Source organism: Wyeomyia smithii, chromosome 2, assembly GCF_029784165.1.
Source record: "Wyeomyia smithii strain HCP4-BCI-WySm-NY-G18 chromosome 2, ASM2978416v1, whole genome shotgun sequence".
NCBI lineage: Eukaryota > Metazoa > Arthropoda > Insecta > Diptera > Culicidae > Wyeomyia > Wyeomyia smithii.
This window is the reverse complement of record NC_073695.1, coordinates 48797589-48815499: the sequence shown is the minus strand read 5'-3', so window position 1 is coordinate 48815499 and position 17911 is coordinate 48797589. Positions and strand designations below refer to the sequence as shown.

The 17911-nt window shown below is 40.6% G+C and overlaps 1 protein-coding gene across 1 annotated transcript; it reads left to right on the top strand.

Moving 5' to 3' along the window:
• The first annotated feature begins 3316 nt into the window (after positions 1-3316).
• Positions 3317-5401, top strand: LOC129723473 (pancreatic lipase-related protein 3-like). The gene is made up of 5 exons (XM_055677711.1): positions 3317-3462; positions 3536-3910; positions 3983-4188; positions 4264-4429; positions 4744-5401. The coding sequence occupies exons 1-5, from the start codon at positions 3350-3352 to the stop codon at positions 4829-4831; spliced, it is 948 nt and encodes a 315-aa protein (XP_055533686.1). The 5' UTR covers positions 3317-3349; the 3' UTR covers positions 4832-5401.
• The last annotated feature ends 12510 nt before the right edge of the window (positions 5402-17911 follow it).

The following is a 17911-nucleotide window of genomic DNA, read 5'->3' as shown; positions in this document are numbered from 1 at the left end:
ACCCTGAGTGACAAGAATCTCCAAAGGATGCTGAAGAGGAAAACCGAGGGGAAAGTTGCTACATCGCTGCGTGCGCTTGGTCGGGAGGTACCAACCACCGGCCAAACTGTGAAAATTACCTGGCGAACATGGATGGCAACGACTGGTAGGGCACTTCGTATTTTACTATCTCCATGAAAGAAGTGAGCTCCGAGGTAAAGTTCATTTGACACACCAAGTTCCCCAAGAAGGTGTTGCTGTGGCCTAAAATCAGCCAAAGACCCTCTTCTTTCGCTCCGGACTGACCGTGAACAGGAAAATTTTTAGTAAGAAGTGTCCGCCGAAAGTTGTGTCGTTCTGCCGTCGGCCCACTACTCGAAGTAATCGTTGGAGGAGATAGAGGCTTCCCTAGCTGCCCCCACCGAGAGTTTCTGGGCGAAACTGAAGCGTAAAATCTACTCCAATAATTTTGTCGCGAATATTTATAAATAAGAAGGAAGAACTTGTAAGGAGGATCCTGGTAGGGCCTATAAATTCTAGCTTATGCGCCAAATGACCAAGATTATCTGCCAGAATAACGGATCAGTTTGCCCTGCCAACTCAGTACTAACCCTACTGCAGGATCCACCTCTTAAAAGTCCCGACTATCCCAAAACTCATCGACCTCAATTCGCAAAGCAGGAATGTTTCCCAAATTCGACAAAAAAATTCTAATTAACTACGATTTAATTGTTGGAACCATTAAAAGTTGTTTTATTATTGATTTTTTTTTCATGAAAAGTGGTTATATTCGCAGGCGATAAAAAGAATGGTAAGGTTGAAGTTATTCTAAGTAAATTTCTGTTACTACAAAAACGAGATTTATTTTACCATTGCCCCTACACCTTTCTCCTATCCCAGGAATCCAGTTCCTTTACGTGACGTCACTATATGTTTTCTTTTCTCTGTTCCGTGTGTCTCCCTATCTGTGCAAAATCTCTTTTCCCTTTTGTTTTTACAATTTGTTCATGCCCTACCATTTTCCTATGGTGGTGGTGGGGAGGTGTCGGTGGTAAATAAAAAGGTCCGGACGTATTTACAGCATGTCTCGATGCTACAGGTTACCTGGAACGAGCAGGCCGTTTTCCTGTTGGGTCGGATGTGGTTTACTGCTGTTCGGTCGCCGCGATTGCAGTGGTGGCGGCACGAGGTCCCATTGGTGTAGAGGTCTCAACGGGTGGATTAATCGGCGTATTCACCGGCTCCGATGGGAAGGCGTTGAGCGGCTGATCAGGACTGATTAATATTCTTTCCCGGGACGTGAGTCCGGGCGATTCGCACTGGCTGTGGTAGTCTTTCTCCTGACAGACCACTCGCGACTCTTGGCATCCACGTGTTGGCGGGGTGGTGCTTCGCGAGGCCAAACTCCACTACCGTTGACCACGCACTCTGGGTGTACCCTTAAAGGCACGCAGCCACGAGGCGAAGGATACACAGGGGATCGCCCTAGTCCGATCAATTGCCCCACGATAACCACAAATGGAAGAGGTTCGCGTGCTGGCCGAGGTGGGCCGCCAATCTGCGGGTCGTCCGCCTTTGAAGAAGCGAATATCCTGGCCAAAACTACCCAACACTTTTTCCGTGGTCGTCAGCGAACGACTAAAAAGGAATTGATTAACACCCAACACACACCATATTCAATTTCCACCAATTTACCTCACGAAACTGTTTTTTTATATTTAGCTCTGCCTCACTAATAATTTGATTTTTTCTGACTCACGTTTTGATTTCTGTTATAATTTGATCAATTTTTTTTAATGAGAAATAGAATAGCTACTTGATTTATTTCGTTTTCCCTTTTTAGTAACGCGTTGTCACAAAAGATCAAAAAATTGGTCGCAGTGATAAAATACCCAACACGGAAAAAACGCGTGCTTACCGTTTAGAATTTAATCAATTTGCTGGGCTCACGGTTTTATAAAAGTAAACCAATAACTTTCTGTTAGGTCAAAAACTGGAAAAAATCAAATTAACTTAGAATACACTCCATTTTGCAACGGTTTAATTTATTCACTTATTTTCAGAATTCTCTAATAAAATTAACGTTTATGGTTCACTGACTTATTTTTTAGAAATTTCTGACTTGTCTGTTCGGTAAGATCGAGTTATTTTTTTTTTCTCGTTCAGCCAAGCCTCGAATTTTCTTAATCTCCTTTAATTTCCGTCTGTGACAATTCTTGACGTTGATTTACATACTATAATTATTTTCGTTTACTGATCAGTGAAACCAACCTTTTCCCAGACTGTCAAAATTTTAGTATTTAACACCCCATCAGTAATTCCCTCTGATTCGAGCACTCATTGTCTACCTTACAGGCGATTTAATTCCCACCATTTGATAGGGTTCTATATGAAACTAGCGGAACGCTCGTTTCAAACTCAAAAACATGCCTACACGTATGTTTTCGTCTGCCTTGGTGATTGTTCCGGTTAACTGCTGGAAGTCCATGAACCTTCCCTATTGTTTACTACCCACTGGGGAAAATAGTGTGACGCCGGCCCTGCGTAAAATAATGTTCAAGGAGGTAACTCTTTATATACGATGCGACGTAGGTTTCCCTATTTTTAATTTTGTGAGGAATCAGATATCTAAAGGGCACAACAATAAAAATAAAAAATATTAAGAAAGAGGTGTAATGCGACAACTGGATAAACGTTGTTCTGCGTCAACAACGCGGCCGTCAGTATTTTTTTATTATTTTTTTACTTTTTATGTTATACCAGATGTTTCTATGCAGCTTGGTACCTATCTTTTGAACTATGTGAGGAAACAGATATATATGGGGCATAGCAATAGAAATAAGAAATTATTATGAATGAGGTTATATTTGAATTTTCCCTGACATTCAAGGCAATGTAAAAATTTACTTAATGTCAAACACGCGGTCATGTTTCAGACACAACCTTTGTAATGTTTTAATTCTTTTTTTTTATATTTGTATGTTATACCAGATTTTCTATGTAGCGTGCACTAGAATTGGAGAAAGTTTATTCGAAAAATTATTTTACCTTCATTTTGGCCACAGAAAACCCATAAAGTAATGCGAGCACTTAAAAGGGGAAAACTGCAAGCACGATATTCTCTCGATGACGAGTTAATTCGTTATCAGTTTGCAAATACTAAAACATCTCGTTACTCTTTACTTCATCATGTATCATTAGCTGCACTCAACACAACCTATTATCCTCAAGCATAGCCTGGTGGGTAATTTAGTTTCATTTGCTAATTTCCTCTCAGCTTACTTCACGTTGCCACTGGTTTAAGCTAAAACGTTGCTGCCGGCTTTAGTTGGGTGGGAATTCAGACAGTTGCTAGCATTCTACTGGCACGATGCATTTCCGTTTTAGCTTGGTAGTTAGCTGTGTTTGCCCCTTGGTAGCCGCTTTCAGGAGTGGTTCCTACTCGAGAGAAGTTTCCGAAGTAAAATTGTTCTTCTATGCACCGTAAGTGGATTTCTTCGCCAAGAGGTGTATTTACATTTCAATAATAAATACCGTACCATTTCGAACGGCGAAGTAATTTATCTGGAGAGATTGATATCTCAGCTAGCAATAGCACACTGTGGCGGTTCGAGCCAGGAAAACTGCTCAAGGTTCTTATCCACGGTTGGAATGCCGATCGAAACCAAGTGGCTACGGTTCCGGTGAGGAATGCTTACCTTGTTCAAGACAAACATAACTTGCTGGTGGCGGATTGGGCAAACGCTTCCTCCCTGCCATACCACGATGCTCGGAGGTTAGTGCGCTCGGTAGGCTACAGGATTGGGGAAATTTTGGCAGTGTTTATCCGAGAAAATGGTATCCAGTATGACCAGGTGCACATTGTTGGGCACAGTCTAGGTGCTCACATTGCCGGTAACGTGGGTAAATATTTTGGAGGCAAATTGGCAAGGTATGCGTATGCATATATAGAGACAATTAATCATGCTAAAATTTTACCTTTGACCGGAGTTGAATTTTTTAGAGTTACCGCTTTGGATCCAGCTGGTCCCTTATTCGCACCGCGTTCGGTAGATGCTGTAAGCAGCTCGGATGCTCGCTTTGTAGATGCTATCCACACCGACGGGTTGGTCTTGGGAGAAGTCACGGCCCGAGCGCACGTTGACTTCTATCCAAATCAAGGTGTGCCCAACCAACCGGGATGTGAACTTTTAGACACTTTAACTTTGCGTACGGCTATCTACATACAAACCATCGAGTGACGTTCGAGAGGTACTAATGAGTTTTCTTAATCTTCCCTACCAGATGCTTGCAGCCACTATCGGTCGACAGCGTTTTTTGCCGAATCGATTCTGCTTCCGTTAAACTTTGTAGCTTACCACTGTGAGTTTAAGGAAATTTTTAATTCTCCTTCGGAGAACTGCAGAGGAAATGCAAAATCGATATTCATGGGTGAGCATGTCAATCATAGGTAAGCATTCAAATATCAGAAAAAAAAACACATAAATAATGAGATATAGACATTCCTTCAAAAACTTCTTATTAGTTTGCTCGAGCATCAGTTGTAGTGCTTTTGAAGCGTACAAGTTCACAGTACAAAACTATGGTTGCGTACGTAATTAACTTTTACCATTAGCTAAATCAGCTCACGGCGTGTCAGTGCCACAATCTCTGTCTGTCTGCTCATCACGAATTTCTATAACTTTGCCATCTGTTTAGTGCTTTTGGTGAAACTTTCTCGCTCAAAGTGTGCATGCTGTGCATTATTAACTTTTCAATTTCTAGCGCGCGTGGAACCTATTACCTGGAAACGTCTAATTTGCCGCCTTACGGACTAGGCAACCGAACTGGTGGGTTGAACCGAAGCGACTAATTTTGTTTCAGCGAGAAATTCTAATCAAAGAGAGAGCGAATACTGACAAATTGATTGAAGTGTTTAAATGTGTAACTATTTTGATGTGATCTAGCATTATTTTCATTGTAGTATTTAAGTAAATGTAATAAATATACGAGGTGTTAGTGATAGAATGCTCAGATGCAGACAAACTCAATACTAAATTTAAATCAGTTAAAACTTTGAACAACTAAAAACTTTGAACTTTTTAGTATAAAAATATAGTAGTTGGGCAAATCCATAAAAAATGTCCCAATTTTAATGATTTCTAAATCACACCAAATGACCTAAAAACTTGAAAAATTGATCGACCATTTTCTATTTAAATGAAACCTGGCACACATATTTGGCTTAGCAAACTGAGCATCTCGACAGTAATTTTGCATTTTGGTATAGGTTTTATTGGCATTATTGGCAAGGCATTGTAGTACAGAAATCGTTGGTTGTATAGAAAACTGTCTGGAATTGTGTTGTAGGGAATTAATAATGCCCTGTGAAGAAAATATACACCGTTAACAAATATTTTTTTGGCTATAAAATGAAAATAAACACTGAATATCTATCTATTGAAAAAAAAGAAGTGATATTTTCTAATTTTTTTTCTAAAAAAAAATTTTTTGACAAAATGTCCAGGAATGCAAACCGAAATGCTCATAGGACACATTCCAGCGTAACGTGCACACCATGAGGAACCGACTTTGGCGTACATTTTAGCCAGGATATTAGAAATTAGCAAGAGTATATGATCAAACAGGTCGTAAATAATGCCAACTAAATGTATTTTCTTATGACGGGTTAGTTTAGCAATTAAGATAGTTGTATCATGTACTGCAACCCGATTCATTTTGATACGCGACACCATCGCTGAATTTCGCTTTTTCAACTCTTTCAAGCTCTATCGTAAGTTCTTGGACCCTGGGTTTTTCTGGGCATTTGTTCCGGAGAACAAATCCAACAAAATGACATATTACAACATTTTTTTCTGTGTGGACTCATCACTGCGACCAGTGCTTAGATCTATTGTGATATTGCCCAGGTTTTTTCTGTACTCCGCACTTCATATTATTAGCTGTAACACTATTGAAGTAAGTGATACGCTTTTCATTCATATCAGTGCTTGTGTGTAATTTCCTTTCCGTTTCAAGCCTACTGCTCTACTATACCGTCCATCCTCTGTCCATCCTAACAATATCGCCTAGTTACAATTCCCTGGAGAGAACTTTCATATGCTACTCACACCAGTTTTATTATAATAGGGACTTATTTTTGTTAGAAGGAGAGTCAACAAGGGTACTGTAGAATCCAGATTGAAGGAAGAGTACTGGGTGGGGAGCCTGAGAATAAACCCATGCTTAAAAGTTCTTTGACAACCAAATGGCCTGATTCTACTAAGATTCGAACCCACGACCACCTGCTTACCAAAGCGGACTCTGTAACCTTGCGGCTACGGAGCTCCCCCGTATATATTACAACATAGGAAATACTGAATTTTTAGCGAAATGTTCGCAAAACCATTACGGTATGTCGACGGTGTCGCGTTACGCAAAACAGTCTCCTGCAAATGCACAGTGGTCCAAACTCGTAAAATCGTGATCGTTTTAGATTTGACCGTGAAATATTAATTGTATGTACCCAGTGTCATCAGCAAGTTTATACCATGAAACAAGACCTTTCTTTCGACGTTTGCGGTTTTATGATCCCAACAGCTAGATAACAAAAATATTTTTTCTAATTTTCAAAATACCGGATTGCTTTCTTCAGCAAAGTGGTAGAAAGATCTATAAGAAAAAGAATTGCTGAGCACTGCAATCTTCTATCTGTACATCTGATGTGACGAAATAGAGTTTTCTAGAAACATCTCTCGGAATTAGTTTTTTGTTCATAACTTTTTTTGTAATCGTCAAAAAAGTCAAAATATTCTTAGGTTTTATTCATTTCGCTAAACCTCGCAACTTTGTAGAATATATTGCGTTGATGCATCTGCATCTTCCACCTGGTCTCGAGGTACGATGCTGGCCTCATAAGCCAGTCGTCGTATTTTCGAGTCCCGGCTCGGGAGAGATAGTTAGTGTCAGTAGGATCGTAGCGCTAGCCCCGCAATTGTCCTGTACACTTAACAGTTGGCTGCGAAGTCTGTGTATAGTAAAACATCAGGTCGAATTCCGATACGGAATGTAGCACCCCAAGGCTTTGCTTGCTTTGCTTTGCGTTGATATTTTCATTTGTTGACAAGATATTTCTAGTTTTTCGTTGAAAATAGCCATATTCTGAGTCCAAATTTCTCGGAGGGTTGCAAAAAGTTGCAAATCAGTTTATATGCATTAGAAGGTTTGTCGAAAGAACTGCGTTACTCATAAGAGTTCAACAGTTTCTAGTTGTATCCAACCGAACACTGAATGAAAAAATACACACGCCAGATTTAACAATTACCTCATAGCACTTAGAATTTACTACCGAATCTCGGTAAGGAGTATTGATGACTACCAAGATTTTTGGAGCGGGATTCAAATGGTGAGTCAACCTGGAAGGAGTGTCAAACTTAGCTCCGGTCCTCACAAGCTCCTATCTCACACCTCCACGAGTCATAGGATTCCAATACACTGCCAACTGAAACATGGACACAACTGCTTAGTGTACCCTGAGCAATGTTATCCTCCGACAATAGATAAGGTGCGACGCGATCATTGGTGCGGCTCAAAACAGCGTCTGTTCTCCGTGTTAGGGACGGCTGATCAACGCACAGTGGTCGAAGGCCGGAAAAAACCTCGATTTTTCATGTCGATATTTTTGTTGTTTTGCATTTTTCCGAAGATTCTCAAAGTGTAAATGACCTTCTCCCAAAGTTTCATGACAATCGGTTGAGATATCGTGATATTGTTATATCAGGCAATTTCGATGATTTTCATGTTTGAAATCACAATATTTAGCTCAACTTCAAACACCTGAAACTTCCTCAGTTTTGATCCGATTTTGATTCAACAAGTTTCATTTTGAAGGGAAATTTGTGTACTTTTTGGTTCATTTTCAAAACTTTCCAAAAATATAACCAATTACTCAATCGAGATAAAACATATTGCAGGGAAGCCAAAAAACATGTATTTTTAATTTCATTTCTACCGTACAATCTTGTGAAACAGTTCGGAACGATCGGATAACCAACAATCAATCGGAAATTTATTGTACTTTTCAGATTTTCGGGTCCGGTTTTGCACATCGTCGCTCATAGGGAGATATTTTGAAAATAAAACTATGGAGACGTATGATGGTCAGTTGTAAAATATTCAATTTCGTATTTTTAAACAACATGATTGACTGAGAAGTATACATGAAGTTTTTTCAGTATTTTCAAGCATTTTTATATAAACTTGTAAACCGCTTTCAGTACTGAAAGATGTATAAAGAAAGAATAAATTGAAATGATGAGAAAAAATATATCGTCTTTTATATTTTCAATGACGTTGAAATAAACTACCATACGATCTTATAATGTTCCTTAAAAGACCTCTAACTTGTTGCAGAAAGATCTTAAATTGGTCAAACGGCTTAAAAGCTAAAAAATTTTCAAAATAAAATAAATTGAATTATGACGATTCATGCACCACCCTAATTCAGAAAGGAGTACCCTAAGAACCAAACAAAAAATGCGATTCTATTTTTTTTCGATTAAGAACAAGTGTGGGAACCACCCCATTATTCATCTTAGCACCTATATTCTTCCCGTCGCTTTTATTTCGCTCTTCTCATCGCTCTTAATTTCCGACTGTCCGATTTAATCAAGAGGTAAAATAAACCTACTTTTACTATAAAAATGTAAAATTTTACAGTAAATTGGACAAATAAAAGCAATGAGATGAATATAGGTGTTGAGATAAATATAAGAGCGGTTCTCCTATCAAAATTTTAGGCAAGATTGAATCAAAAACAAAAATTTGATCATGAGAAAGGTCTAACGGCACTCTAGGTGCATAAATTGCTTTTTTCAACATTTTCTGACATCAGAAATGAGTTCACCACTCCAAAATTGTAATAATATGTAATTTCCATCATATAAAAAAGACTTTTAGATTTTTTCCGACTTTTGTATAGAGACCTGCCACTATGCGGTGTAGCCACCGACAAACTGACATGAAACTAGATTCTGAAATTTGATCAAAAATCCAAAACCGTCATTTTAAAATGCAGCGATCGCTTATGTCAAAATTGGCTGTCAACCGACGTGACGTTTGATATGACGGAATGCTGATCAGTCATCTACAGGGATGCCAGGTCATTTTTTCAAATGTCATCACGCATCACGAAACATGTCTTCACACATTATTAATATGTGAACACATCTCTACTGAAATTTTTACAGTTATCAAACATCATAGTAAACACACTAAATTGTGTTCAACTAATCCGCCGACTATTAGGCTTTCACGTCTTTATACGAGCTCAAATGTCTTCCAAATAAAGACAAGCCTTCACATCTGGCATCTCTGGTCATCTGTAGTACGGTAGAGGTGTTGCGCGAACCCAAGTATGTGTGGCGCTAGTGTTGTAACGTATTTAGATTTGAATTTTTGAGCAGAATAATCGTACATTTTTGTTCAAGGATTCATGTCAGTTTGTCGGTGGTGTAGCTACACCGCAAAAACGAAAACGACATTAAATAGCTTCCATATTGGCGGCAACAAAACACACGACATTAAACAGCTTCCAACAAAACAAAAAAGCGGCAACAAAACACACAATGTCAAATTCACAGCATGTAAACAATACATTCTGTAGACAGAAAGTTCGAAATTTGGGTAATTTCCTTCGTACAGGAAAAAAGTTACAGCCAATTGAAGGTGTTGCAATAGTTTCGTATCCATCCTCTAAGAAAGCCTTTTATGTGCAGCTGGAGCGTGCATACGATAGCTGCCCAAAACATACCGTCAAAATCGTTTTCGAAGATCTCAAAGCTCAGGTTAGCCAGGAGGAGGGTTTTAGACCGGTTATTGAAAAGTTCAGTTATTACGGGAGTCACTTCACGGTGAAATATATTTCACTCTCGCGCTCACTTCACTTTTTGAGACCTATTCCCGATTTCACCTCAAGTGAGGTAACAAAAATTACCTCCGTGAAGTGAGATTGCCAGTGCATTGAGAATACGACAAGTGAAATGTAAGAGTTTCCCAGCTCAAAAATTTATAAGTCCCGGAAAGTCGATTGAGCTGAAATTTTGTATGAGGACATTTTTCGACAAGAGGAAACTTTTGAGTCCTACCGCTAAACGAAATTCGAAGGTCAATTTTTCCCTTACGTTCCATTGGCCGCAGCTCAAAGATTAGTAAGTCCAAAAGAGTCGATTTTTTTCAAGAAAAAAAAAAAAAAGATTCGCCTTGTTACTGGAAAATAAATCCCATATATATCATCGCTAGATCACAAATCAATCGATTTTTAAACTTCCCTATCTTCGTGAAATCATTTCACCGTTCAAAATGGTCGTGAAATAATTCCACGCGAAACGTCGCTTCTTCCGTTTCCACTCCACTGATATGACACTGACAATAACCCAGTTTTCACAGCAGATGTCACTTTGCGACGTTTTTCTCGCCTACGTGAGTCCCGTAATAGGACTTTATTAACTTCACTCTGATTTCACCGTGAAGTGACTCCCGTAATAAGCATCATTGACTTCGCCATCTCCAAGGACATGACCATACGTAGTACCTACTTCCAGCATAGCCTCCCATATCGGTACACCTGGAGATCAATTCTCGGATAATGACGACGTCCAAACCTATCGTGACGCAAACGTCGATTCTGACCACTATCTCCTGATGGTCAAAATGCGCCAAACAACGGTTGATATGATCTAGAGCGACTTGAACTCCCCGAAGCCTCTACTCAGTACGCGAAAAGCCTTGAGGCAGCGCTGACGGAAGCTTACCGAAACGTCTCTGAAGTACTATGAAAGCAGTCACTAACAATGCAGCGGAAGGTACTGTTGGATTCGTAACCTTGCGGCTACGGAGCTCCCCCGTATATATTACAACATAGGAAATACTGAATTTTTAGCGAAATGTTCGCAAAACCATTACGGTATGTCGACGGTGTCGCGTTACGCAAAACAGTCTCCTGCAAATGCACAGTGGTCCAAACTCGTAAAATCGTGATCGTTTTAGATTTGACCGTGAAATATTAATTGTATGTACCCAGTGTCATCAGCAAGTTTATACCATGAAACAAGACCTTTCTTTCGACGTTTGCGGTTTTATGATCCCAACAGCTAGATAACAAAAATATTTTTTCTAATTTTCAAAATACCGGATTGCTTTCTTCAGCAAAGTGGTAGAAAGATCTATAAGAAAAAGAATTGCTGAGCACTGCAATCTTCTATCTGTACATCTGATGTGACGAAATAGAGTTTTCTAGAAACATCTCTCGGAATTAGTTTTTTGTTCATAACTTTTTTTGTAATCGTCAAAAAAGTCAAAATATTCTTAGGTTTTATTCATTTCGCTAAACCTCGCAACTTTGTAGAATATATTGCGTTGATGCATCTGCATCTTCCACCTGGTCTCGAGGTACGATGCTGGCCTCATAAGCCAGTCGTCGTATTTTCGAGTCCCGGCTCGGGAGAGATAGTTAGTGTCAGTAGGATCGTAGCGCTAGCCCCGCAATTGTCCTGTACACTTAACAGTTGGCTGCGAAGTCTGTGTATAGTAAAACATCAGGTCGAATTCCGATACGGAATGTAGCACCCCAAGGCTTTGCTTGCTTTGCTTTGCGTTGATATTTTCATTTGTTGACAAGATATTTCTAGTTTTTCGTTGAAAATAGCCATATTCTGAGTCCAAATTTCTCGGAGGGTTGCAAAAAGTTGCAAATCAGTTTATATGCATTAGAAGGTTTGTCGAAAGAACTGCGTTACTCATAAGAGTTCAACAGTTTCTAGTTGTATCCAACCGAACACTGAATGAAAAAATACACACGCCAGATTTAACAATTACCTCATAGCACTTAGAATTTACTACCGAATCTCGGTAAGGAGTATTGATGACTACCAAGATTTTTGGAGCGGGATTCAAATGGTGAGTCAACCTGGAAGGAGTGTCAAACTTAGCTCCGGTCCTCACAAGCTCCTATCTCACACCTCCACGAGTCATAGGATTCCAATACACTGCCAACTGAAACATGGACACAACTGCTTAGTGTACCCTGAGCAATGTTATCCTCCGACAATAGATAAGGTGCGACGCGATCATTGGTGCGGCTCAAAACAGCGTCTGTTCTCCGTGTTAGGGACGGCTGATCAACGCACAGTGGTCGAAGGCCGGAAAAAACCTCGATTTTTCATGTCGATATTTTTGTTGTTTTGCATTTTTCCGAAGATTCTCAAAGTGTAAATGACCTTCTCCCAAAGTTTCATGACAATCGGTTGAGATATCGTGATATTGTTATATCAGGCAATTTCGATGATTTTCATGTTTGAAATCACAATATTTAGCTCAACTTCAAACACCTGAAACTTCCTCAGTTTTGATCCGATTTTGATTCAACAAGTTTCATTTTGAAGGGAAATTTGTGTACTTTTTGGTTCATTTTCAAAACTTTCCAAAAATATAACCAATTACTCAATCGAGATAAAACATATTGCAGGGAAGCCAAAAAACATGTATTTTTAATTTCATTTCTACCGTACAATCTTGTGAAACAGTTCGGAACGATCGGATAACCAACAATCAATCGGAAATTTATTGTACTTTTCAGATTTTCGGGTCCGGTTTTGCACATCGTCGCTCATAGGGAGATATTTTGAAAATAAAACTATGGAGACGTATGATGGTCAGTTGTAAAATATTCAATTTCGTATTTTTAAACAACATGATTGACTGAGAAGTATACATGAAGTTTTTTCAGTATTTTCAAGCATTTTTATATAAACTTGTAAACCGCTTTCAGTACTGAAAGATGTATAAAGAAAGAATAAATTGAAATGATGAGAAAAAATATATCGTCTTTTATATTTTCAATGACGTTGAAATAAACTACCATACGATCTTATAATGTTCCTTAAAAGACCTCTAACTTGTTGCAGAAAGATCTTAAATTGGTCAAACGGCTTAAAAGCTAAAAAATTTTCAAAATAAAATAAATTGAATTATGACGATTCATGCACCACCCTAATTCAGAAAGGAGTACCCTAAGAACCAAACAAAAAATGCGATTCTATTTTTTTTCGATTAAGAACAAGTGTGGGAACCACCCCATTATTCATCTTAGCACCTATATTCTTCCCGTCGCTTTTATTTCGCTCTTCTCATCGCTCTTAATTTCCGACTGTCCGATTTAATCAAGAGGTAAAATAAACCTACTTTTACTATAAAAATGTAAAATTTTACAGTAAATTGGACAAATAAAAGCAATGAGATGAATATAGGTGTTGAGATAAATATAAGAGCGGTTCTCCTATCAAAATTTTAGGCAAGATTGAATCAAAAACAAAAATTTGATCATGAGAAAGGTCTAACGGCACTCTAGGTGCATAAATTGCTTTTTTCAACATTTTCTGACATCAGAAATGAGTTCACCACTCCAAAATTGTAATAATATGTAATTTCCATCATATAAAAAAGACTTTTAGATTTTTTCCGACTTTTGTATAGAGACCTGCCACTATGCGGTGTAGCCACCGACAAACTGACATGAAACTAGATTCTGAAATTTGATCAAAAATCCAAAACCGTCATTTTAAAATGCAGCGATCGCTTATGTCAAAATTGGCTGTCAACCGACGTGACGTTTGATATGACGGAATGCTGATCAGTCATCTACAGGGATGCCAGGTCATTTTTTCAAATGTCATCACGCATCACGAAACATGTCTTCACACATTATTAATATGTGAACACATCTCTACTGAAATTTTTACAGTTATCAAACATCATAGTAAACACACTAAATTGTGTTCAACTAATCCGCCGACTATTAGGCTTTCACGTCTTTATACGAGCTCAAATGTCTTCCAAATAAAGACAAGCCTTCACATCTGGCATCTCTGGTCATCTGTAGTACGGTAGAGGTGTTGCGCGAACCCAAGTATGTGTGGCGCTAGTGTTGTAACGTATTTAGATTTGAATTTTTGAGCAGAATAATCGTACATTTTTGTTCAAGGATTCATGTCAGTTTGTCGGTGGTGTAGCTACACCGCAAAAACGAAAACGACATTAAATAGCTTCCATATTGGCGGCAACAAAACACACGACATTAAACAGCTTCCAACAAAACAAAAAAGCGGCAACAAAACACACAATGTCAAATTCACAGCATGTAAACAATACATTCTGTAGACAGAAAGTTCGAAATTTGGGTAATTTCCTTCGTACAGGAAAAAAGTTACAGCCAATTGAAGGTGTTGCAATAGTTTCGTATCCATCCTCTAAGAAAGCCTTTTATGTGCAGCTGGAGCGTGCATACGATAGCTGCCCAAAACATACCGTCAAAATCGTTTTCGAAGATCTCAAAGCTCAGGTTAGCCAGGAGGAGGGTTTTAGACCGGTTATTGAAAAGTTCAGTTATTACGGGAGTCACTTCACGGTGAAATATATTTCACTCTTGCGCTCACTTCACTTTTTGAGACCTATTCCCGATTTCACCTCAAGTGAGGTAACAAAAATTACCTCCGTGAAGTGAGATTGCCAGTGCATTGAGAATACGACAAGTGAAATGTAAGAGTTTCCCAGCTCAAAAATTTATAAGTCCCGGAAAGTCGATTGAGCTGAAATTTTGTATGAGGACATTTTTCGACAAGAGGAAACTTTTGAGTCCTACCGCTAAACGAAATTCGAAGGTCAATTTTTCCCTTACGTTCCATTGGCCGCAGCTCAAAGATTAGTAAGTCCAAAAGAGTCGATTTTTTTCAAGAAAAAAAAAAAAAAGATTCGCCTTGTTACTGGAAAATAAATCCCATATATATCATCGCTAGATCACAAATCAATCGATTTTTAAACTTCCCTATCTTCGTGAAATCATTTCACCGTTCAAAATGGTCGTGAAATAATTCCACGCGAAACGTCGCTTCTTCCGTTTCCACTCCACTGATATGACACTGACAATAACCCAGTTTTCACAGCAGATGTCACTTTGCGACGTTTTTCTCGCCTACGTGAGTCCCGTAATAGGACTTTATTAACTTCACTCTGATTTCACCGTGAAGTGACTCCCGTAATAAGCATCATTGACTTCGCCATCTCCAAGGACATGACCATACGTAGTACCTACTTCCAGCATAGCCTCCCATATCGGTACACCTGGAGATCAATTCTCGGATAATGACGACGTCCAAACCTATCGTGACGCAAACGTCGATTCTGACCACTATCTCCTGATGGTCAAAATGCGCCAAACAACGGTTGATATGATCTAGAGCGACTTGAACTCCCCGAAGCCTCTACTCAGTACGCGAAAAGCCTTGAGGCAGCGCTGACGGAAGCTTACCGAAACGTCTCTGAAGTACTATGAAAGCAGTCACTAACAATGCAGCGGAAGGTACTGTTGGATTCGTCGAGAGGAATCAACGTAATGGCTGATTTGACGAGGAGTATTAAACGACTCTAGACGAGAAGAATGCAGCGCGGGCATTCATGCTGTAGCAAAGCACCCGTCATAATGTGAGTCGATACAAACAGAAACGAAGACAGTAGACCCATCTTTTTCGGGACAAAAAGTGGCGCCTGGAAGAGTTGAAGTACGAGGAAATGAAGCAACTGTACCGTTCTCATGAAACACATAGATCCTACAAAAACTAAAACGAAACCCCGCGCAGGCTTTGTGCCGCGAGCTGAAATGTGTTGGGATACCGCCCCCACGATAAGTGAAGTTAAGGATGCTATAAAGCAGCTCAAGAACAACAAATCATATGGCATCGCAGCGGAGCATATCAAGCTGGGCACGGATAGGTTGGCTTCCTGTCTGCATCAGCTGATAATCAGGATCTGAAATATAGAACCGCTGCCGGATAAGTGGAAGGAGGAAGTACTTACTTTACTTTACTTTTATGGCGACAGATCGTTGAGATCCCATGCCGAATCCAGGATACGTTACCACAAAACTCGGTCTTGGGCTGCTACTCTCCAGTCTCCCCTTACACCCGCTGCTCTGACATCCTCGTCGACAGCACACATCCAGCGCGTGCGCGGTCTGCCTCGAAGTCGTCGACCTCTATCCGGTTCCCTGCCAAATATTATCTTTGCCGGTCGCTCATCCGCCATCCGTGCTACGTGGCCAGCCCACTGTAACCTGCCGTGTTTCATCAGCTTGACAATATCAGCGTGTTTGTATACTTCGTACAGCTCGTGATTCATGCGCCACACCCCATTGTCACTTTGTCTCTGAGTATTGATCGCAGGATTCTACGTTCGAAGACCCCAAGCACTCGTCGATCGGCCTTCTTCCACGTCCACGATTCATGTCCGTAGAGCGCCACCGGGAGGATCAGAGTCCTATAGAGCGCAAATTTCGTACGGATCTGTAGGCTACGCAATCCGTAATAAGCCCTATTCGCCGTCGCAATCCGTCTCTTCACCTCGCGGCTCACTTCGTTGGCACATGTCACGAGAGTACCAAGATGAACAAATTCGTCGACCACTTCGAAAGTATGCCCATCCATCTCCATCGCAGCACCGCAGAACTACCACGCTCTCTGCCAGCCACCATGTACTTCGTTTTGGCAGTGTTAATGGTGAGTCCAATTTTCGCAGCTTCCCTTTTGAGAGCCGTAAAGGCCTCCTCAACTGCTCTACGGTTAACACAAATTTTATCAATGTCGTCCGCGAAGCTCAGAAGCATGTGAGACTTGGTGATGATGGTTCCGCTCCTCTGCACACCTGCCCTTCGTATTGCACCTTCCAAAGCTATGTTGAACAGCAAGTTCGAGAGCCCGTCACGTTGCTTCAGACCATCTAACGTCACAAACGCATCCGAAATTTCGCCCACTGTTCTGACGCATGATGTGAAACCGTCAAGCATCGCACGTAACAGTTTAACTAGTTTTGTTGGGAAACCATGTTCTAGCATTTTTTGCCAAAGCTCGTTGCGTTTCACTGTGTCGTACGCCGCCCTAAAGTCAACGAACAGATGATGCGTCTGCAAGTTGTGTTTTCGAAACTTGTCGAGAATCTATCTCAAGGTAAACATCTTGTCCGTTGTAGATCGCCCCACTCGAAAACCGCATTGGTATTCTCCAACAAAGGCTTCCTGCAACGGCCTCAGTCGCTGAAACAGGATACGGGAGAGAATTTTGTAAGCAGAATTGAGGAGGGTTATGCCTCGATAATTACTACAGTCGAGCCTATGTCCCTTCTTGTAGATAGGGCATATGAGTTCTTCCAACCACTCCGTAGGTAGTTGTTCCTCAGACCATACCCTTAGGATAATCTGGTGAATTGCACTACATAGCCGCTCGCTCCCGACTTTGAAAAGTTCGACCGGTAAGCCGTCCTTCCCAGCGGCTTTGTGGTTCTTTAGCACTTTGCAAGCATTCTTTTCCTCGTCCAATGTTGGTGGGTCCACAGCTTGTCCGTCCTCTCCAATTTCTATCCTGTTCCCCTCGACAACTCTCCTACCTTTCTCACTGTTCAACACCACTTCAGAATGTTGCTTCCAACGCCTGGCCATCTGCGATTTATCGGGAATCAGATTCCCCTTCCTGTCATTGCACATGGCAGGTACTGGCACGGTCCGGTTCCTGATTCCGTTGATTGCTCTATAGAAACTCCTCGTGTCGTGCCTGATGAAGCAATTCTCCGCCTCCACGAGGACGCGATCGTAGTGCTCACGTTTCTTACGGCGATCAAGCCGCTTTTCGGCAGTTCTTGCCTCCCGGTATATCTCCCGCATCTGACGCGTTACACGATTAGCTGCTACTAACGTGTTGGCGTAGGCTCGGTTCTTCTCCTTCGTCACCTCTAGACACTCAGCATCGAACCACCCACTATGCGTGGTTCCCGTTATCATGCCTATCACTTCTCGCGCTGTTTCGCTGACCGCATCATGGATGTGCTTCCACTTCTCGTTCAGGTCCACTCCAAC

Coding starts and splice junctions, on each gene's coding strand:
- LOC129723473 (XM_055677711.1), top strand. CDS start 3,350: ATGCATTTCCGTTTTAGCTTGGTAGTTAGCTGTGTTTGCCCCTTGGTA. Junction 3,463..3,535: donor AAATTGTTCTTCTATGCACC/GTAAGTGGATTT, acceptor CGAACGGCGAAG/TAATTTATCTGGAGAGATTG. Junction 4,189..4,263: donor TTTAGACACTTTAACTTTGC/GTACGGCTATCT, acceptor CTTCCCTACCAG/ATGCTTGCAGCCACTATCGG.